At 36.3% G+C, this 23,261-nt stretch overlaps 4 protein-coding genes across 9 annotated transcripts in view; 2 read left to right on the forward strand and 2 right to left on the reverse strand.

Moving 5' to 3' along the window:
• LOC108766925 (zinc transporter foi) overlaps nt 1-934 on the reverse strand; it is an 8,149-nt gene extending 7,215 nt beyond the window's left edge. Inside the window, exon 1 of one of the 2 annotated variants that reach the window (XM_018516494.1) lies at nt 675-934. The gene's annotated coding sequence lies outside the window, so the exon portion shown is untranslated. Of the gene's footprint in view, nt 1-357 lie in introns of both variants that reach the window. The other variant, XM_018516493.1, reaches the window with a different exon arrangement.
• A 1,563-nt stretch (nt 935-2,497) lies between these two features.
• On the forward strand, nt 2,498-7,106 carry LOC108766926 (metaxin-2). Of its 5 annotated transcripts, none has more exons than XM_018516496.1 (5): nt 2,498-2,859; nt 2,992-3,073; nt 4,361-4,937; nt 5,436-5,573; nt 6,100-7,106. In XM_018516496.1, exons 1-5 carry the CDS (start codon nt 2,731-2,733, stop codon nt 6,158-6,160), a joined length of 987 nt encoding a protein of 328 aa, XP_018371998.1. In that variant the 5' UTR covers nt 2,498-2,730; the 3' UTR covers nt 6,161-7,106. The 5 variants fall into 5 exon arrangements, with proteins under 5 accessions (XP_018371998.1, XP_018371997.1, XP_018372000.1 ...); XM_018516495.1 differs by lacking the exon at nt 6,100-7,106 and adding an exon at nt 5,021-5,333 and having other exon boundaries at nt 5,436-5,516; XM_018516498.1 differs by lacking the exons at nt 2,498-2,859; nt 2,992-3,073 and adding an exon at nt 3,866-4,042.
• Nucleotides 7,107-7,377: 271 nt separating this feature from the next.
• Nucleotides 7,378-11,953, reverse strand: LOC108766883 (CTD small phosphatase-like protein 2). The gene is made up of 8 exons (XM_018516432.1): nt 11,603-11,953; nt 10,287-10,512; nt 10,006-10,146; nt 9,565-9,814; nt 8,887-9,470; nt 8,297-8,653; nt 8,104-8,199; nt 7,378-8,016 (listed from the first exon to the last, which is right to left on the reverse strand). Exons 2-8 carry the CDS (start codon nt 10,488-10,490, stop codon nt 7,951-7,953), a joined length of 1,698 nt encoding a protein of 565 aa, XP_018371934.1. The 5' UTR covers nt 10,491-10,512; nt 11,603-11,953; the 3' UTR covers nt 7,378-7,950.
• A 3,382-nt stretch (nt 11,954-15,335) lies between these two features.
• The window catches only part of UHRF1 (ubiquitin-like with PHD and ring finger domains 1), an 11,106-nt gene continuing 3,180 nt past the window's right edge, over nt 15,336-23,261 (forward strand). The window contains exons 1-5 of the mRNA XM_018516434.1: nt 15,336-15,847; nt 21,098-21,687; nt 21,805-22,153; nt 22,225-22,401; nt 22,645-22,801. Coding sequence (XP_018371936.1) covers nt 15,767-15,847; nt 21,098-21,687; nt 21,805-22,153; nt 22,225-22,401; nt 22,645-22,801 — 1,354 coding nt within the window. The 5' untranslated portion in view covers nt 15,336-15,766. The remainder of the gene's footprint in view (nt 15,848-21,097; nt 21,688-21,804; nt 22,154-22,224; nt 22,402-22,644; nt 22,802-23,261) is intronic.

Here is a 23,261-nt window from a genome sequence, read left to right on the forward strand (position 1 = left end):
AGAAGGGAACGAGGAGAGAAACCTCGTCGCCGTCCTCCTTCTCCCTTCCTCGATGTACCGACTACCGTTCGGGACGTTCGGTAGTTTCGGTTGGTCTCGGCGCCGACTGAGCCGACTGACAGAATTTAGAATTTAGGTTAGGAAGGCCAGGGCTTTTGAGTTCTCGCGGTGGGGTAGCTGGGGACACGATACGTTGTGCCCCGTCCCCGTCGTTCGATCGAGGCTACCCTGCTGGCGTCGAATGCTGACCAGTGCTGATGTACATCGGTGACGATCCTGACGACGATGACGAACAGCATGTTCATCGTCGTGGATCGTCACCGAGACACGCTTGATCTCTCTTTGTTTCTTTCTCACCCGGCTTACGTTGATCCGCGCTGATCGGCGCGTGCGACACGAAGGTGTCGCGTGGAGAGCCGTGCGTGGCCGGTGCGCCGACAGCCGTGCCGTGCGTGTAGTCTTCCCTTTCTTTCCTACTTCTCTTCTCGTCTCGTCTCGTCCCGTCCCGTCTCTTCTCTTCTCGCCTCTTCTCGCACGACCGCGCGACCGGCCGCTACTTCTTCGCACCCTCCTCTCCCAGTATCCCACTTCTATCTATGCCCCGTGACAAACTGCGCCGCGCGGCCCCTGCCCTGTCCGTAAGCAACAAGTACAGTCAAGTACAGTATACCTACTCCGAACGTAGCGCTTAGCGCAGGAAGATGACAGCGTGGCGCGAGCGCGAACGATGGACTTAGGTAGACTGGCGGCCTGCTGGTACGTAGTGCTGGTACTGCTGGTCGCCCGACGACGACGGCGCGGGCCGTCTGCGCAACGCGATGCTCCTCTACCTTCACAGCTCACTCGTACTGCTCGTACTCGTATTCGCGCGTATGTACATACAGACGATACAGACACATGCAAAAGCTATAGAACGTTTAGAACGTGTAGACGGACGTGAGGAGGACGGTGACTCGACGCTTATATACTCGCTCAGGAATACGCACTTCTTTCTTAATTCTAATTCTAATTTCTAACATTTACATAATTTATTAATTACATATATATCTATGTAATATATAAATATATAAATATATTTTCTATATATTTGCAATATTTTTTAGAACAAAAGCTTAACTTGTCTAAACGATAAAGTTCAAGCTTTATGACATATCATAAAAATCTATGATATCAAAAAAGATAGTGATTCGTCACTAAAAAATATATTACTTCTGCTTTATCTTCAATCTTCTGGTGTATTTATAATACGCCAAATCGAAGACTTTTTTCCATCTTTCTTCTCTGTTTTTCGTTCCTTTTTCTTTTTCTTTTTCTTTTTCTCTCTCACACGATCCTCTTATATATTAATCGAAACGGGATCCCGGTATCGGCAACTGTCGCGTCTCGATGGAATTTAATTCGATTTTCGGCCTCTCGGGCCAATGAGATCGCGTGATTGGCGGCGAGGCGACAAACGTCACGCATGCCAATCGTCCTCCGCAATTAATCGCGATCAATCGCAAACATGTTCCAACGTTCAGAGCGCTCCCCCCTTCCGCCCCCAATGACTTCGGAGTTCGGACCACCCGGAAGGTTCTCACCCATTTGATCGATCTTGACATAGTACGCATGTTTGTCGGCGATAAAAGTCTGCAATTTGTAATAGTACGCGATTGCTATTCCAGAAATTACAATTAAACTGGAGAGAATCAATTTTTTCCCTCGCTCATATTTCATTTTTAATATATATTTTAAATCCACACAATTGCTGAACAAACTATTATTAGATGTATATTGTTAAAAGCAGGGTTGGCAAAAAAATGTTTTTTTTTTACATAAATGTTCCTTTAACATGTTTTTAATGCTTCGTACATGCTTTAGATAGTATTATAAAAAAACTTTTTAAAATATGTTAAAAACATCGATTAAGGATGTTTTAAATAGTTTAAAATATGTTTAAAACATGATTTCTACAAACTCTGGTTAAAAGAAATTATAATATTGATACAATATATTCTGTGAATAACGAAACGTGATAGAAATGGTTAACAAATGTTAAATTTATCTAATTATAAACTTGACATATAAGTTGGAGTTTTTATATATTTAATACACGTTATATAATATATAGTAACTTAAATACGTATAATTTAAATATAAATTTTCAATGTATAATTCGAATATATGTTGCAAACAATTGTAGTAAAAATCTCCAAAAACTTGAAGATCTCTGTCTGAGGATCGATTGTGTATTTTCAAACAAGATAAAAATTACAAAAGTGAGCAAATTCACCAGAATTTGACTAATGGAATTATAAATATTTTAATAAATTTGCTCACTTTGTAATTTTCATCTCATTTCAATATTAAAAAATTCAGTTCGCACATTCGCGCATATACGTATATGAATCAATTAATTTTTGTTTTGAAATACTCTTTATTCTATTTTATTATCTCGTAGCGCAAGATTTTTTGTTCTGTTGCTGAATTCCATCGTTTCCCTTTTTTTTCAGCTCTCCAACGATTGTTCGCTAGTTTCATTTCTAACTAAAGTCAGCGAAAATACGCTTCGTGAAAAGGAAGTAGAAGAGCGAACAGCTTTTGAATGCTGTTTTGATTGTGGTCGAAGTGGGGATAAAGCCAGCTTTCCTTCGTTGTATGAAATTGCACCTTTAGAAAAAAAAACACATCGCAGCTATAAAACAACGAAAATTTAAACGGCGGAAAATTACAAGTCTTATCAAGAGGAAAATGCGAGGTTCTTGTTTAACGACCATGCATTCTTATCAAAATGAGTTTCAAGATATAGAGAAGAAAAATAATTTGTCATTGCACGCACGTGTTCTGCATGCATTTCTGTCTGGTCTCAAGTCCTCAAAGGTTATTTTTCGACGAATAATATAATAATTAATGTAACATATAATATAAAAATGATGTATAATTTTTAATTTCATAAATAACTGCGAGACAGAGATTTGATTTAATTGTAAGATTTAATTTGCAACAATTCAGGAGAAATCTCGAGTCGACACGGAAGAAACCGGAGCTATTTCCACGAGGAAGTATCTCGATCGATGCTTTATTAATTTACATGGTAAATATGACACTTTCAATTAAACTCCATTTAATTTAATTTATAAGTAATCGGCAATTAATTTGATTGGACGAGAAGCCAACACGCTTTAATTGTAACTACACATAATAACATTTATCAAACTCTTTCCACAACAACAATTCCACCCACATTCGAAATACTAAAAAGTATATCATTTGATAAATTTATCGCTGATTAAATTAATCAAAATATAATAAGTAATTATAAGGTTCCGTATGTATAAAACAATATGACAATTAAAAAGGGCATAGAACCAATATTTAAACAAACAAATTTAATTAAATTAGAATCATAAAGTTACAAACATTTCAACTCCAATCAGATAATTTTCAATGTTACAAAGGTAAATCATAAATACAAGTACAACTATACAATGTTAAGTAAATGAAAAGACCATAACTCTGACAATTCGTTAAATAATTGCCAGCAAAATCTTGTCCTTACTATATAAAAAATTTTTCCTCAATCTTTAATTACAGTTACAACATCTTAAATAAAAATGAATATGAATAAATAATAACATTTCATAAAATCACAAGCATAATCTTGTCATTGAAATAAAAAGCGTAAATTGTCCATTTAGATATTTTAATCTAAGCTGCAAATGAAATCGTATCTTGTCGGTGAAATATATAATTACACAGTAATGTGTCAGTGAAATATAATCAAAATATAGTCAAATTTTCCATGAAATTGGTCTATTTTTGTCGACTTCGCGTAAGATATAATGATATAAACTGGATATAAACATATGACGCCGTAAGAGAGAAAGTGCGTGTAGCGTGCTCGTTTCTCGCTCGTGGCGCTTTTATGCGAGCGATCGGTTGTGGATTTTGAGGTAGCGAAATAAGAGGCAGCCGGCTGGCAGCGTCGTCGTACGATTTGGTACGATTGTCATAGACATGCCGCACGTATTGCTGGGCGATTCGATCGCGGTGGAATTAGAAGGTAACGCTGAAAATTGCGTTGAATCGCATTGTCCAAACCGCCGTTCCTACAAATCCTGCTTGAGGGATCTAACCTTGTATCAATAAAACTGTAAACAAAACCGTGCGTAGCCTTCTTGCATGCTGTTCGTCAAATTCGTAAATAATCAACTATTCGATCTTACCTCAATTGTCCGGTTTTTTTCCCTTATATCGTAGCTTTTCACTCATTACTTCTTCACATGTATGTGTATGCGAGTACCTATTATGTAAGTGTTATTAGAGAATATAGGTGAACCATCTTATGAGTGTCGCTAACGATTACATTCTCTTGTCGCAGCTCAGGAGCCATGGCCACAACCGATTACCTTGTATCAGCCTTACGAGGTCGAGCAAATTTTGCTTCCCGACAATGCAAACTGTCTTGCGGTACAGGCTTTCCTCAAGATGTGTCAGCTCGATTTTCAAATAGAACCGAGAAAGAATGCAGAGTTTATGTCACCGTCGGGCCGCGTGCCCTTCATCAAGTGCGGCACAAAGTTAATATCTGAGTTTGATGGTATAGTGGCACACATAGGAAGTAAAGGAGTAAGCCTTTCCGATCATCTGGATCCTGATGGCAAAGTAGACATGAGGGCATACCAGTCTCTTGTTAACAATGTATTTGTTAATGCGGAACTGTACATCTGCTGGGTAGACCCTGCAATTTTGAACGTCACAAAGCAGAGGCATGGAAGCGTATACCCTTGGCCACTTAATCATTATCTGAATTGGCAGAAGAGACGAGAAGTCATAAAAAAACTCAGCGTACTTGGCTGGTACAACAAAAGTTTGGATGAAGTTTTCGACGACGTAAAAAAGTGTTGCATAGCATTATCTGAGAGGCTAGCGGATGAAGAATTTTTCTTTGGGAAAGAGTAAGTAGTGATTGTGTTTCTTCTCACTCCTTTTTGTTATCAATTCAGTTGACACTTAACAAATTACAATCTTGTTCCATAAGACCCACCGAAGTCGATGCCCTGGTATACGGTCATATTTACACTCTCACGTCGCCCTCCTTCCCTTACAATGAAGAAGTCGCTGCCATAATTCGTCAGTTTTCCAAGCTTATCGAGCATATGTTCAGAATCGAACATCGTTACTTTAATTTTGGAATACAAAATGAGATTGCAGAAGAGTTTGAAATAATTGAATCATCCTCCAAAGATACTCTATGGGATGGCTTTCGATCACAACCTGAATCGCTTCCTCCTCTTTCCGAACATTCTTTTACATTGTCAATAAATTAACGAAATATATCTAACTTTTTCTAAGTAAATATGTAACGATTTTACAAATATATAAATATATAAATATACGTATCGACCGCTAAATGCGATATTAACGAGATTTTTTTCGCATGATTTTGTATGTAGCAAACCCAACGAGTTGGACGCTTTGGTTTTTGGTCACATATTCACGATAATCACGACGCCGCTACTTGACAACAAGCTGGCAATGATCGTACGGGATCATCCGAAGCTCGTGAATCTCTGTAAACGCATCGAGATTAGGTATTTTCAGCGTACGGAGGATTAGATAGAACTTTACTCGGACTTTAGATATATCGAGTTGCGGTACACCGATTATGTTCATCGTAAATTGAAGTTCCTGTGCTTTGCCACTAACGCGACCAAGGATGATCATATCAAGGAAAATCTTTGTAACATTCAATAAAATGACTCGATTCTTAATGCTGTAAAGAACGCTCTCTGTTTAGTGACATAAGTAACACAAATGTTCTTTCTTGGCATTTCATAAGTAACAAAAACAGAACGATACTTATGTCAACTTGTGTTACCAAATAGGAAACGTTTAAAAATATTTATTTCCTCATGCCGCAAGATGGATATATCTGAAGTGCGAGTAATGTTGAAGTATGACATGTAGTACACTTTCATGTTTTAGATTGTTATAAACACATGAGATATATATAGGTATATATATATATATATTATATATATATTATATATATTAAAGTTGATCATTCCATGATATAATGTCTTTTAAATGCGTAATATTGCACATAACATTTTTCAGCTTTTTTTCTCCTCAAGCTATAGACAGTCAGACTAATGAAACGCTGGAGTTCAAGAATTAAGCCAATGATTCAACCGTACCGAGGATATCGAATTAAAAGAAAACGACGACTTTTGTTTAAACTAAATTCAAACGTGATATCCCAATGTTAGGCAATAAAAGCATGCCAAAACACGTTGAAGCATGGTTTTCGGAAGCTATTTACTAGGTATAAAATCTCGTGTTCATAAAATGTGCCGTCGATTATGTCATATCAATGTTCCTGGTGATATTTATATCTTTCTATATATTTATAATTATTTTATTCAAGTATGTAATTAGTAATATTATGTATATTGTTAAGCGCGCACTGTTACGTTAAAGTATATCATACATGTACAGTAATGTAGATGCAGGGAGAAACAATTTTCTAGTCAATACACCAATCTCCAATTTTATGTCTGTTGTATACAGATATAGGAGAGGTAACTTTCGATGTATACGTTGTGTATATATGTAATGACTGCATGTAAAATTTGAATACAATCTTTCTTTGAGTCTATATTAATGTTCAATATGTTTCTTGTCTCCAGCGTTTCAGTCATTGCACCATTGAAACGCAAATCAAGAGAAATCTGTCTATATTCATTATTTTATTGATATTATGTCTGTTGTCAATTTAGTTTTATAACAATAACACTGTCGTTAAGAATTTAACTTCGGGGTGATTTGTGTGTGGCTGTACGTGATTCAAATAATTTCACAAATAACAATCAATTTGCTTTATTATTATTATTTGTGCATAATGTGAGTATAATCTTAAACTATCATAAACACTACGAGATGTAAGATTTCTGCGATGCTTTCTGTTACATTATGCTGCTAATTCTGTTCTTTTTGATACTGAATTCGGTCTATACTTATTATATTATAAATTATACACAGATTTATAATGTAGCACATGTAATCGTGTATAATTATATAATTATATGATACGCATAATTATATAATTATATAATTATTGACAGATATTCTTAACATCTTCGTATATGTATATATATACACATATATGTATATATATATATAAATTTTTTTCAAGAATTGCAATTTAGATGTACAGATTTAAAAATTGCTTTAAAAATATAAGTAATTCATCATAATTAAAACATAAAATATATAATCAGGAGGGAGAGAAAGAGAGAAAAAATGTGTAAAAATAAAAGATTTTAAATAAAATTAAAAAAATATTTTTAAAATCTCAAATAGTAAGATAAACAGAGATCATAAATTCCACATATTGACGATACAGAAAAAATCAATGAATTATTAATCACAAATATATTGCTCTTAAACATTATGTTGTAATAATAAATTGTGAAATAATATTTTGTACGTAAAAGATACGAGTCTCATTATATACACAGAGGTCGTACAATCACGTTATGGAGAGACTTGGTATTCATTTGGAAGTATTAATAGAAACTATACAGTAATCACAAGACTATTATGCTCACTGATATTTTCTTGACATTTGATTTTTTTTTAACTTTTGACTTTAAATCTAAACGAATGTACTAACAAAATCGCACATATGCAACACCTTTGTTTACAGATTCTTTTCTTTTACGAACAATGAATCAGAACGGTAATTTCAAAAATCTAAAAGTATTTAATTTCATCTCTATATACCAACAGGCATATATTCATTTGTGAAACATTGTAAAGTATTATAGCGGCTTATGCTACGTATCGCGGAATAACTATTATTTATCTATTCAGTATCTTTTAAGATATTTTGTATTTTTTCTTTTTTTTTTTGTTGGTGTGAGATACCTCAACAACCTTAAATTTTGTGTGTATGCGCTATTTAAATTAATCCGGTGGTAGAAAGCTGAATAGTCGGAACTGTTCTCTAATGCGTGGCCTTACGTCACCTCCCTGCAATATAAAAATAATTCAAAAAATTACTAAATAACTGTATTCTAATAGTAAATATATCAGAGAATATATATGATAAGAGCTTACCCAGTTTACCAGATTTTCTAAAAATGGTAATAATTTCATTAGTTCGTTATCTGAACGATCGGCAAACCAACTTTCTATAGGTATACCATTTTCTAGCTGTAACACAAAACACATGGTTTTCATAAGTATATATTCTATATTAGTGATTGTATCAGATGTATTTATATATAAATGACAAGCCATATTAAGTTACCTGATATCCAAATGCTTGTGGGCTATTGTCAATAATGACGGTTTTAGATAGATCCCTGCCTAAGATGGACAAGTCCTTTATGTAATTTCCATTAACGCATACACAGTGTTCCCTGAACAGACGATACTTGATCAGCTTTCGTGTTGGATCCAATAGATTCATCAGTTTGTTGGCATACACTCGCTTGCTCGCCGTGAATAAAATCACCTCGTAAAGCGACGAGACATGTTCGAGGAATTCGCGAAAGTACGGTCGCGTTCTAACGAATACCGTGTACGTTACGTCTTGAAAGACTACTGGGAAGCGAAATGCCGCATCAGATAGTTCTTGCAGACTGCAGTGAACCAATGTTTCATCCTGCAAAAGGATCATAGATAAATATAGCTATTAATCACTGCTCTTATATCGTAAATGTATATATGGAGACGGAAATGTTAAGAATTTTATCATGTAGAAAATAAAAATAACATTAGAATGACAACATCTAAACCTGTGTTTAAATATTTAGACAATGTCTAATAAATGTACGTGTTAAGATTTTTATCTACGTGTATATGTGTACTTGTTCCGAGTGTGTTGAGCGAGCATACCAAATCCAGGACCAGACTGAATTCCGGACTACTCCGTGTTTTGAGTGGTAGAGCCGGACATCTCGCTCTCATCGCCGGCGTAAGGGGCGGCAAGTGCTTGATGAAGACATAAGGATCGAATGGCTCCCAATCTTCCTGAACTTGAGTAACCATGTTCTCTACATCGCAAGATTCTACTATCTCCTCGCTACCCACCTCCATGTATTCAACCTCGTGATAACGACTGCCGACGTCCTCGGAATCATATTTGTCACTAAGATTGCCATTCGTATCAGATGGATGATGAGGATTTATATTGTACATACTTGCTGGTATACTGTATTTTGTACTGGGATATCCAGCAGTTGTTTCATATTTTGTTGGGTCTGTTTCAATAGCATATTGATCTTTTGGGAGATCACTGCGGTTTTCATTGTTATCGATTAGCGAGTACTTTCCTCCGTTCGGGAAGTATTTGTCGGACGAGTTATACGCGGTACGGACGTTATATATCGACGTTGAGTGCATCAAACTGTAATATTCTGCAGAAGTTTCGGCATGCGCGTATAAGGAGGAGTAGTGTATCGATGATGGTAGTGTAGTATCTATAAGAAAAAAAAAGAAAGGAAAAGAGACAACGTAAAAATATAAATTAGGATTAATTTGATTACGCAAGCGTATGTATAAGTATACGAGTACCGTTGTTCTTGCTTCCTTCATCATCAAGCAAGCATGCGAGATCTGATTGCGATCCTAGAGATACCGGAGGCATTAGACACGTCAGCGAAGATACACTTGGTATGGAAGATTTCAAGTCATGTACCGGTGGTATCATCAAACCTCGCGAGTCTGTATTCGTTACTGACGAGAAAAGAGGCAGAGTAGATCCGCCATTCCAATTTTCCTTGGACTCTTCCGAAACTTTAGATGGCGACGCGTTTTTAGCAGACTAGAAAACGCATGTATTACATTGTAATAATTTATGCCCAATTTCTTCACTTCCAGATAAGTTGCGGATAACTTTATCTAGGAGATATCTCCATTGTAATGTGCAAGATATCTATCTCTTAAATAAAGTTATCTAGAGGTGAAGAAATTGGATATAAGTGATACAGCTACCTTCATCATAGAGCAACTTACAATAACTGTATCAATTGGTGGAGCACGATGCAAAGGGGTCGATGTAACCATCGAACGTTTTATGCATTTTCTTCTGCGAGGTCCTCTTTCCCGTCTAATAGGCGTGGATTTGGCAAAGTGTAAAACATTTTCTTTACAAGCCTATGGAAGTAACAATCTTTAATAGAAAAAAAATGCAAAAATAGCCTGTTGAGAGTACAAAAGTATACGATATCATAGTGCATATGACATGAACAAGAATTTCTTTTAAATCTTTTATCTTTGATAGATATTTAACTTACTTCTTTTAAAAAACTGGATGATCTACGTCGCCACTGACTCAATCGGCTGCATTTACTTGACGTTATTACTCGACTACTGTTACTAATATGTTGTACTTTTCTTGAAACTTGCGCTCGTTGGCCGGTTGCCTTTGATGCCGTTACACCGCTTAAACTTAAACGGCCACGCAATCTCCTGCTAATCCGTTCACTTCTCAGCCACATTTCAACAAAGTTGTTAAGTATCCTGAAATGGTACAATACTAATCTTAAAGAGTTCTTACGGGAAAAAAGATAACGTAAACGTAAGTAAAACGTATATCTAACAAGGTTTTGCTTGATACAAAACATGTATTAAAATTACTTTGCTTCTAAAAATCATATTTTTGGGGAAATATTTTTTTGGGATATATTAAAAATTACGATAAAAATTGAAGATTTTAACATACTTATTTTTAAAAAAGAAATAAGTTTATTTCACTTTTAAAAATTTGTTAAAATCTTCAATTTTTATCGCAATTTTCCAAAATAATTAAGAGTGAGGTATTCATATCAGAAATCGTTATTTATTTCGACCTGAGTGTTTTCGGATCCGTCAAGTGTCGCGGATGTCGCGGCGTTCGGCAGCAAGAAACAAAACGGAGTAGTCACCGGCTTTGAAGAGGTTTCAAAGAGCCGAGATCGCAGAGATCTGACGAGACGTCAGCGCGCGGGACGTTTCGCGCCGGCTAAGATCGCGCGGGAAAGAAGTTCGATCGTTTCATAAAAAGGGGCGTTCCGGAAGCGCGTCTGTGTGCGTGAGGGCACGCACATACACATTCAAGTCGCCTCTTTGGGCGCCCACGCTCGACGGTCCCGCTGCGTATGCCGTGTATGGATGTATGTACGTCCATGTGCAGACGCGCGCGAATGTACACATTCACACACGTACGCGGTACGGAGAGCCGTATATCGATTTACATGCGGCCCGCCGCCTGTACGTCGCGTCGCGTCGCGTCGCGGCGGTTTCGCCGGGAGACATTATATGCCGGTCGACAAATTCCGTCTTAAAAGAATTCTAGAATCTGACGGAGGATCGCTTATTATTATCCTGCCCGCACAAGGATTTTTCAAAGTATACGACGTGACGTGACGTGACGTGACGTGACGTGACGGGCAGTTACGTTACATTGCATCGCATCGTAGATGAGATCGGTAGGAGGGGTAACGGGTTACGGGGCGCGGAGATGATAACGAACCACAGTGAGCGAAGGAATCGTGGGACAGGTGAAAATTCGCGCGAAAATTGGCGGGTGGGCCGGCCGGAGAAGAGGGAAGAACGAAAAGCGATTGCTTACCATACTCCGCGGCGAGTCGGCGGCGGCCGGCGCGCTCGCACACCGGCACGAAACGAACGTAACGCGGCCGAGGCTCACACACGCGTCTCATTCAAAATCTCCCGACGCCGTCCGTCGCGTGCGCTTATCATCCCTCCGAAACTACACAACAAACATGGCCGACGGCGTCACCGTCGACAAGCACTCGCGGCGTCAAGCGCGACGCCGCGGCCTCGGCACCGCGATCCGCGGCACCCGCGCGCATTTATTCCCGCCGTACGACGGGACGGATATGGCGAGCGGCGCACGAACCTCCCACCCAGGTGACGGTTTCGATGATGTCGACAGGTGTCGGATTGCTGTTTCGACACCCGACGTACATACATCCGGTCACCGCCGTTCGCGCTCGCGCCCGCGCCCGCGCCGCGCTGTGCCGTGCCGTCTGCCGTTTCCTGCACCACTTCCGCTCTCTTCCATTCAACACAAGATGGCTCCATTCTACCAACATTCAACATGTATAGTCACTAGGCCGGTATTCATAGTCGAATCGATCGAATCTTAGGCTGGAGTCCCATGAGGTGTATTAACCGCGTAATCAGAAGCGATCCGCTGTTGTGGTTTCGCGTTTTACTGATTATTGATTGGTTACGCGATACGCGGCAAACACGCTTCATGGGACTCCACCCTTATATTTGAGACCGTCTTAAGTACGGTCTTAAGAAATCACGAACCAATCAGAAGGCTGCATTAGCGTTTTAAGACATTACTTGAAGGCCCGTCTACAATACATGGAGTAAGAAGTAAGAGTAAGAAATTGACCAATCACAGTCGATTATTCTTCTCACATTCGACTGTGATTGGTCAATTTCTTACTCTTACTTCTTACTCCGTGTATTGTAGACGACGCCTGAGATGGTCTTGAAATAAGATTCGACCATGAATACCGGCCTATAATAAGAGTTTGGGCACAATTGAACGGGCATTAATCGTATTTCATAACATTCGTAGTCGTTATATTCCTCCAAAAAACAATGCCTCTGCTACACGGTACGTTTAGGGCCACTTTCACCAAGCTCAGTTAACTTAACCAGCCTAGTAACTGTAATGAAATAGAAAGAGATAGAAATAGTTTTATTTCTTTTTATTTCATTACAGTTACTAGGCATTCATATGTACTTGACCGAACAAAACCTCCGGTTGTAAAAATTATTATTTTAAATCGTTTGTATTTCGTATGAAGAGTTTTGAAGTGCAAATAAAAAGGTTTGTGAGAGTCATTGTATTAATTACAATTAATAAATCTTTTTTGGATCATGTACTTGACTGAAATAATTAACCGGATCTAAATTCAACAAAGTTTATACATGGAATCGTTTGTATTTTGTATGAAGAGTTATGAAGTACCATTAAAAACATTTGTGAATCATCCAGACATTTTTAATTAAATATTAAAATTCATGTATTTGACCGAATTATAGATACAGGCGCTACGGTCACGGAAATTCCGTTAGACACGATAGGTAGTCTCTCTAGTATTTTGATAGGACGTATTATGAAATTGGCTTGGAATGAGTTCCGATCGGAATTATTTAGTTTTCGGTAATAAACCCAATTGTAGACAGTAATGCTTAGGTTCGGGGCGGCGTAGCCGATTAACGGCGTTTTGCGCTCTCCTATTGGTAGAGCGTGTAACATCAACCAATAGGAAAGATTAATCTAACCCAGGTTGTGCAAACCCGATCGGGCCGAAAACGCTATAAGCACCGTGAGTGCTATATAACTATGACGTCACTGTGTTCACACTGGCGCTGCAAGTGGACCAACCATAAGCAACCGTGAGCGCACTAATCACGCAGCTATAAGCGTGAATCGGACCGCGGCCTATGTTCTATGGCCTAAGCGCGCATATTTTAGACAATCTATAATTCTCTACCAAATTTGAAATAGAATTCTATTTATAATTTTGCATGTTGTGTAACATAGAAAACATTGGAAGAAATATATAGGCCGGTATTCATAGTCGATTCTTATTTCAAGACCGTCTTAAGTAATGTCTTAAGACGCTAATGCCCTCTGATTGGTTCGTGACTTCTTAAGACCGTTCTTAAGCCTTGTGTCCACAATGCTAGAAATCGGTCCGAGATCTCGGACAGAGAAAAAATTAACAAATCACATTTGAACAATCACCTGACCATTGCGATTGGTCAATTCTTTCTTCATCCGAGATCTCGGACCGATTTCTAGCATCGTCGACACAAGGCTTTAAGATGGTCTTGAATATAAAATCTGACTATGAATACCGGCCATAGAAAATATATAGCGATATATATCTCTCTCTTCTACATGTGTATATTTTATTTCTTCCAATGTTTTCTACGTTATACGACATCCAAAATTATAAATAGAATTCTATTCCCAATTTGATTGCGAATTGTAGATTGTCTAAAATGGGCTAATGAATAATAAAGGCAAAATGATCATAATAAGCGCTAGCGCGTTAGCGTTCAAATCGAATGCAGCTTTTGAACTGTATGAATGTGTACATACATATAAGAGGCATAGATGTACTATGTGTGAATATATACAAAAGAATTCCTGTTAGATGTTCGCTATCTCAATTTTTGTTAACTTATCTGGATGTTATAAATTATTAATAAGTTGATAAATTAAAACATTTTACAGATGATTATTTATTGGTAACTTTGAGTCTTGTATTTACTTGCTGGGATATATCTGTATGTTCTCTTGCAAGGCTTTTAAGTAAGTAGTTAGTAAATAAAATAAAATGTAAGATAAGTAAATATTAAAAGGCACTTTTATTTTTAAACTTTAGTAGTCCCAGATAAACAAAGGGGGAAAACAATTTCTCGAAAAATCGAAAACAATATTAAAATATTAATACACTCAAGTAATACACGCATATACATATATATTGTATATAGGTATATATATATATATATATATACCTATATATATAAAACAATTCAGTAATATAATAACTATGTACAGTTACTAAAAGGTTGCAACACCTTTTCCTCGATGCGTTTCGGAATGCAGCCTACTCACCGAGCAATTAGTTCTTATTTATGGAGCTGTGAGTAAGAACCAATCGCTTGGTAAGCAAGCGGCATACCAAAACCCATCGAAAAAAAGTGTTGCAACCTTTTAGTAACTGACTGTACATGAAACAATAACAGTCTTAAAATTCTCGCAGATGTAACTTACTCCTAAATATTACATTAAAAAATTCTGTTAAAAATATTGAAAAATCAGAGAAAAAATTCTGAAAATACAGTTTCTCAATACTAAGCAAATGAATGCGTAGGTGAAAATAACAAAACTAGAACATTGACATTCGTAAAGAAATAAGAAGAATTAGGAAACGTTTTTTCAGTTACTTTGCAGTTATTTTTTTATAATTGTTATAATAACTATTATATAATTATTATTATAACTATTATTATAACTATTATAATAACTATTATAAGTTATTTTTTATAATAACTTTTTCCGTGCAGGCCCTTATGCAAGAGTGTGTGCTGCGGCCATTACGTTCTTGTATGTGTCATGGGCTTAAGGGCCTGAGCACAATAGAGGAACAGGAATTAGATATTAAGATTTTAACCTATCAGAAACTGATTACATCGGAATACACGGTTTCTGATAGGTTGAAATCTTAATATCTAATTCTTGTTCCTCTATTGTGCGCAGGCCCTTACGCAACAGTCTGTGCTTCCCGCTTTACAATAGAATGAGGGGGAAATTCCCCCCCCCCCCTCACACTCCATGCAACATCTGCCAACGACTTCTCCCTCTCCAGCGCGTGCGCGGCGAGCTATCAGTTGTATAGCGATACATCTGTTCCCGCTTCTGTGTTCCCGCCAAAGTCTGACGACATCCAATGACTGTTCGTCACGTCAAAACTGGTTGAAATAACGGCAACGAATAGATAGAGCAGCATTCGCAAAGTGCATGAGCAAAAGTAGTTTGATATTTTGCATCGTTCACTCGCATTTTTGCCTCCGATACGTGTTCTCACCGAGGTTCTCACGTTTCAGTCTGGTCTTGTTTACGTTTTAACCTCTAATCTTCGTCCAGAATCTGGTCTTCATTCCGATTATCATTCTACGATTCTGATTTATTTCTTATTTTTCTGATCTACAACGAAAACTTCATTTCGTTAATATGTCTATTAAATTAAAAACTTTAGACGGAAAGAAGATATCGCTGAAAGTTAGCAGATGTACCACAGTGGAAGAGTTAAAGGTATCGTTTACCACCTTATTTATTATATATTATAAGAATATAATATACATTAAGCACAACAATGAATATTATTCATGTCAGAGCTATTGTGCCTGGACTGTTGAAAAATATTTGGAATTTTATAGATGATTTCAGCAGACTAGGTCTTTCATTTGTCCTCAAAGAAAAAAATCCAATGGTGTAAGGTCAGGACCTAATAAAATTATAACAATTGATACCTCCACTATCATCTACAAAATGCCAAATATTTTTCAACAAATCTGAAGCAATAATAGCTGCGTTCAGTAGAGAAAACCGTTCCTTGAGTGCTCACTGAGCAAAAAAGAGATTAATCTATGATTAATATGTTTATTATAATTCATAATGTAGAATAACTTGTCTGTTATAGATAATATTTAATATAATAGAACGGGTTTCCCTGCTGAAAGCAAGTAATTTATTAATTTGTGCTAGAAAGTTTGTGTCAAAGTTGATAGAGAAATTTTTGAGCATTTTTTGTAAAGCATTAAATAGAATAATGAACATTAGACTATAATCACGCTATTGGTTATCGATTACGGTTGCTGGTTCTATTTTAGTCAATCATGATGCAGATTAACTGAGACGTGATTGGTGAAAATAGAATCAACTATAACCAGCAACCTGTAGCGTGATTACGACCTTGAACAATATTTACTATTCATGTTTTTTTACTACAATACCTTGTAACTTTGAAATCATTCAGACACACAGGTTGCTTTGTGTCTAATCTTGTAACTCTGTTAAAGTGTTATAAATTATAATTTCAATTTGAACGCCTTTCAAAATATTTATACATTCTCTAAGATATAAGATTTGGTTATATATATATATATATATATATATATATACACACACACACACACTACACGCAGAAATTAAAGCATCACCTCTTGCACCTTCGAAAAATGGGTAAACTTCAAAAAGAGTGCAACTTCTACAAAAATGGTCAAAGTGAGATTTTAAGAAAAGCATTTTGCTTGAAATCTCTACTTTCCAAATCTGTATAATGAAATAACGATTCGATTGATTTTTACGGAACTGCATGTGATTGTAAAGGAAGATCCGTAAAATCTGAAAATTTTTTGTAAACTTTACACAGTTTTATGCCGTAAATGAGAAGTCACAAATACAATTCACAGCTTTCGAAAGTGTGATCCTTTACCTTTAATTTACTTTTTTTTACCGAGTTATTCAACATTGAAGTAAAAATGGTCCCTTTGACTTTGACTGCTCATAAAAGACGAACGGAGTGACGTACATTTTTAAAAAAAGCAAAAAAAAGTTCAAAGTTTTCTTTTTAAGATGCTTTTATCAATTTTTAGATACAGATAAGCTTTTTATGTAAAAACTTAAGTGAAAGGTAAAGTTGAAAACTGAGACAATTATCTGTTTCTATTCAACTCGATTTGTTCTGATCAAAAAGAGAGAGAAACCCTATGATATTAACGTAATTTTACACTTTAGGGTTTACTGATTTCAACGAGACTCATACAAAACATTTGCGACATTTTTGAACTAATGTCCTTCATGCTTGAAGTTACGATTTTGGGCAAGACGATATTTGCTGATTTGAATATAATCTTGTAGCATTTTCTCTTGGCTGCACTATCGCCCACTACTGCAACACTCAGACCGTGTACCGTGTTTCCATGGCTGATAGTAAGCGAACTCATTCGGTGTACCGTGTTTCCGTGGCTACGGTATAGTGTAAATTTTATGCACGAAGTGGGATTTTGCTACACCGTCTCAAAGAGACCGTGTAGAACCAGTGTGACATTTAAAATTTGAAAATAAAAGTCAAGCGGGAACAGGGTTTTAGCATAATAATGATACAGTGTACACCATGGTGTGCACCACTCTAGTGTAGTGTAGCAGGCATTGTAGCTGAGTGTAGCGCTTACACGCAACTGGTGCGGTGTGAGACTGCACCCTGTGTATTCCAAGAGAAAACGCTATTATATATCGCAGCATGCGATCACACCGCTGGTATTAGGGCCATTCCACACAAACTTGCATAGCTGCATAAACATATGCATAAAGAAAATCATCCAATCGTAGTTTACGCTTGGCTTTATGACAGAAATATGATTGGATAATTTTCTTTATGCATATGGTTATGTGGCTCTGCAAGTTTGTGTGGAATGGCCCTTAGCGTTATCCGAAGCGTGATATATCGTATAGACGTTAATCCAGGAGGTGATATAATAATAAGAGGAGTGCGCTTAAATCGAGATTTACTTAAAGTTTTCAGCACATTGTCAATTTAATTTAACTTGTGGTATTATTGCAGTAGTTTAATTGCGTTAGATAAAGTCCGGAAAAATTTTGGCGCGCAGTTTGAATAACTACAAAAATATGATATATGTATACATGTACATATATAGGATATAGATAATTCACTGGGAATTATTTAGGTAAAAAAAAAGATCTAGCTTTGACCGTCATAGGCTTGAATATGCTTATACTCAGTGTTTAATTCTTATCGGTCCGAATAAAATCTTATTATTGGTTAAATCGAGCTTGGTTATACCTGCCCATACCATAACGGATCCACCAAAGAAACTTCTAATTGGCATACGGCAATTCTCTTCGTTTCGCTCTTCACGACGACGCCATACTTGTATTCGTGCTTATGTCAAATGTGCATTATATCTGTAACGACGACTTAACATAGGTACACGCACCGGCCGACGTGAGCGAAAATTAGTTTCTCTTAGGTCCGTTTCCACCAACGCAGATCAACTTTAATCTCGGTTCAACTTACTCTTTGTCTTTTTCTAGTTCTAAAGATTAGAAAAAGACGAAGAGTAAGTTGAACCGAGATTAAAGTTAATCTATATTGGTGGAAATGGGCATTAAACGATTTCTAACTGTTGTTGCAGATATAGGATATCGAGGATACTGTCTTCGATTAACAAATCGTCTAGCAATATCTGCTGCAGTGGTCGTACGGTCTTGAAGAACGTGTCTAACAATATTTCTATCGTCTCTTTCAGCAGTCGTACAACGGCGTCCCTGACCTTAGCGCCTATGAAATTCACCAATATCTTGAAATCGAGAATAAATTCGACTAACAACAGATTGATTAACTCCTACTAAATATGCGACATATCGTTGACTGTGACCTTCTTGTAACAGTGTGACGATGCGTATCGCATCATATTCAGTAAGATGTTGTCGCAGCATTGTACACAAGAATTTACGAAGATTATCCTAGAAATAATGTGATTAAAATAACAAAGAAATGCGCAAAAATCTAACAAATCTAACAAGTATTAAAAATGTTTTTACATACATTAAATGCATAAAATGTTCGTAATGTAAAGCAATGTTTCAATAAGTACGTATGAAACAATCGTATTCCCAATCTGCTTCTCTTCGGTAGATAAATCAAAAGTGTTTACTGTTTAGAGCGCGGAATACATTTGAAGTACTCCATAGCGCGTAGTGAAGATTGGAGAAGATCGCCTGACAAGCGTGCCAACTTACGTTACGGCGCTCAATCTACGGTGTGATCGCATGCTGCGATATAAGATTAAATTCAAATCAGCAAATGTCGTCTTGCCCAAAATCGTAACTTCGAGCATGAAGGACATTAGTTTAAAAATGTCGCAATTGTTTTGTATGAGTCTCGTTGAAATCAGTAAACCCTAAAGTGTAAAATTACGTTAATATCATAGGGTTTCTCTCTCTTTTTGATCAGAATAGATCGAGTTGAATAGAAACAGATAATTGTCTCAGTTTTCAACTTTGCCTTTCACTTAAGTTTTTACATAAAAAGCTTATCTGTGTCTAAAAATTGATAAAAGCATCTTAAAGAGAAAATTTTGAACTTTTTTTTGCTTTTTTTAAAAATGTACGTCACTCCATTCGTTTTTTATGAGCAGTCAAAGTCAAAGGGACCATTTTTACTTCAATGAATTTCTCGGTAAAAAAAAGTAAATTAAAGGTAAAGGATCACACTTTCGAAAGCTGCGAATTGTATTTGTGCCCGACTTCTCAATTACGGCATGAAACTGTGCAAAGTTTACAAAAAATTTTCAGATTTTACGGATTTTCCTTTATAATCATGCAGTTCCGTAAAAATTAGTCGAATCGTTATTTCATTATACAGATTTGGAAAGTAGAGATTTCAAGCTACAAAATGCTTTTCTTAAAATCTCACTTTGACCATTTTTGTAGAAGTTACACTCTTTTTGAAGTTTACCCATTTTTCGAAGGTGTGAGAGGTAATGCTTTAATTTCTGCGCGTAGTGTATATATATATAGAGGAAAGCCCCTTATTATGAGATAGGCGCCTAATACGAGATAATGGCGTTTCTACTAAACTAATAAACGCTATCTATTGGTTCCACCATGAATTTATTATTCTTGGATTGAAAACTATTTAGTAGAAAATTCATTATTACATCATGCCTGTAGTCATTGTCAAAAAAAAGATTTTGGAATTTGGATATCTTCAAATTTCATTGAGATGAGCCTTTAAATCTTGTTTATTATTCAATAAATAAATATTTGACAATAAATTCTTCATGTAGTGATAGAGTAAGGTCGTACTAATAGAAAAATACGGGATATGTTGAATTGTTTAATTACATAAGTTAGATTTGATGATTATAAAACCATAAAGCGTGGAAATCGTAATATGAGATACCCAGAGTATTTCTAATATGAAATAACCCATGCTCCTATGTTATAGTGAAAATCGTTGCTAAAAAGTAAATGTTATTGAACTATAATAAAAAGGACAACCGGAATGAACGTCGAGTGCCTATTTCTGCGATGCTTGATTCCAACTACCTGAAGACGAGTTCTGGGTATAATCTATAGCATGCTCATTTTTCACGCACGCTGGCTGTGTTTGTTTGCATTTTAGAAACATGAAATAAAGTTTTTTAATTGCTATACTGATATATTTTGCATTTTACTATCGATTTCTCGGGGCACTTCATATTAGGAGCACAATTTTTTGACTTTATGATTTGCTCACTTTTTACATTTCTTTAATTTAAAAAAAATGGAATTTTATATATATAATGTTATTTTAAAGTTTATTAAATTCCCTTCAAAATGAGATCTATAATTTTTTTAAGTTCTGCCCAAAGACTTCTAGCATTTATCCAAAATAAATTCGGTATCTCATAATAGGGTGTATTTCTTTCCTCTATGTATATAAATACTATTTAACAATGTATAATATATATTTATATGGATGTTTTTGTTATTCAGTGTAAGGTTGAAAAACAGCTGAATGTTGAAAAGGACTTGCAACGATTATTCTTTTCTGGAAAACAATTAGAAAATGGCTATCATCTTGCTAATTACAATATTCAATTTAATGATACCATATTACTTATGGTAAAGACAGTGGTAAATGATGTTGAGAACAAAGAAAATACAAAAGAGGAAAAAGTGGACGAAGAAAAAGAATTAGAAAAAGAAGAACTAGAAACAAATTTAGAAAAAGCTGAGAGTTTATATTACAAAATTGGTGATGCGGTTGATTGTATGTATGATAAGACTGGTACCTGGTACGAAGCTATTATAGAAAATATTTATAAAAAGGAAACTCAAATGTTCTATAAAATATCATGGGAGTTTGATAACACACTGTGTCCTGATGATATACCCGAAGTATATATACGACCGCGTGCACAACGTTCTATATTATTTGATGAATTATTCATTGGTCAAAAAGTCATGATTAATTATAACTTGGATGATGCCGAGAAAATTGGACTGTGGTATGACTTCACTATAATTGATATAATAACGAAAAGAAGATTACGAGAGTTATTTGGACAACTGCATATCAACAGGTATGTCTTTGTTCTGTCATATCAGTATATAAAGCAAAATAATAAAATGTAAAATTTAAAATGTACAAAAATTACACAAAAAAATTTTGATTTGTATTATTTTTTCTTTGAACACAGCGGTACTGTTTGCATTCGAAAGAGAATCAAAGAAGAGATATACGCTATAGAAGCACCCAAATTATTAACAGAGAGAACTGTAGAAGACGAACGATTAATGACGAGTAATGGCAAACGCAGACCTACAGTTCCTAATTGTGATGAGTGTGAGGACAATCCTAATGAACAATGTCGAAACTGCGGCTGTAAAATCTGTGCAGGCAAAGAAGAAGAGGATACACTTTTGATTTGCGACGAGTGTGATTATATGTTTCATATGAAATGCCTGAACCCACCACTTCTAAAACTGCCAGAAGAAACTGATTGGTATTGCCCTGAATGCAAAAACGATGAAAACGAAATTGTCAAGGCATATATACTTTTATTGATAATTTGCCACACTTTTTATTATTAGTGCCGTTACTATTCTATTTATTACAGGCAGGAGACAAATTGAAAAAGACAAAAAAGCAATTTATCTGCTCTGGAAAGGAGCGAAACTGGGGTGGTGGAATGGCTTGTGTTGGGAGACAAAAAGTCTGTGGCCTTGTTTCTTCTCATCATAGTGGAGAAATTCCAGGTGTGGATGTTGGTACTACTTGGATGTTTAGAATGCAGGTAAAGAAAATAAATTCTATGGCCGGCATTCATAGTCGGTTCTTATTTTAAGACCATCTTAAGTAATGTCTTAAGTCGCTAATGCGGCCCTCTGATTGGTTCGTGACTTCTTAAAACTGTACTTAAGACGGTCTTGAATATAAGATCTGACTACAAATACCGGCCTATGTAGTTTCTTCCACGTAGTATCTTGATCTTGATAAATTTGTCTTTCAAATGAATATGAAAAAGAGATCTCTTTAGGTTTCGGAAGCGGGAGTGCATAGACCGCCCGTAGGTGGCATCCATGGACGAGCAAGTGACTGTGCATATTCTATTGTTTTGTCGGGTGGATATGCGGAGGACTACGACAATGGTGATGAGTTTTTATACAGCGGCTCGGGTGGTAGAGATTTGTCAGGTATCCTATACCAAATTAAAAATAATTCCTTTAATCAAGTTAGTTCTTCTAATCAAGCGGGGGGATCCCGTTTGCCTACAAATCGATTGCCTACAGTACCTTTTGCCTACATCACTTTTGCCTACAGTTCGATTGCCTACATGTATTATTGCCTACAGCTCGATTGCCTACAGCTCGATTGCCTTATAGCTCGATTGCCTACATGCGCTTTTGCACACAAATAAAAAGTTTAGAAACGGAGTTACTTTTGCCTACATGTAGTATTGCCTACATGTACTATTGCCTACAGCTCGATTGCCTACATGCGCTTTTGCGCACAAATAAAAATTTTAGAAACGGAGTTACTTTTGCCTACAGCTCGATTGTCTACATGCTCTTTTGCGCACAAATAAAAATTTTAGAAACGGAGTTACTTTTGCCTACATGTATTATTGCCTACAAGCACTTTTGCGCACACAAA

The sequence above is a fragment of the Trachymyrmex cornetzi genome, unplaced genomic scaffold (assembly GCF_001594075.2).
Source record: "Trachymyrmex cornetzi isolate Tcor2-1 unplaced genomic scaffold, Tcor1.1 scaffold64, whole genome shotgun sequence".
Taxonomy (NCBI): Eukaryota; Metazoa; Arthropoda; class Insecta; order Hymenoptera; family Formicidae; genus Trachymyrmex; species Trachymyrmex cornetzi.

Coding starts and splice junctions, on each gene's coding strand:
- LOC108766883 (XM_018516432.1), bottom strand. CDS start 10,490: ATGTGGCTGAGAAGTGAACGGATTAGCAGGAGATTGCGTGGCCGTTTA. Junction 9,471..9,564: donor TGAAGGAAGCAAGAACAACG/GTACTCGTATAC, acceptor TTTTTCTTATAG/ATACTACACTACCATCATCG. Junction 8,654..8,886: donor TCAGTCTGGTCCTGGATTTG/GTATGCTCGCTC, acceptor ATCCTTTTGCAG/GATGAAACATTGGTTCACTG.
- LOC108766926 (XM_018516495.1), top strand. CDS start 2,731: ATGCGAGGTTCTTGTTTAACGACCATGCATTCTTATCAAAATGAGTTT. Junction 2,860..2,991: donor CTGGTCTCAAGTCCTCAAAG/GTTATTTTTCGA, acceptor GCAACAATTCAG/GAGAAATCTCGAGTCGACAC. Junction 4,938..5,020: donor GAATTTTTCTTTGGGAAAGA/GTAAGTAGTGAT, acceptor TTGTTCCATAAG/ACCCACCGAAGTCGATGCCC.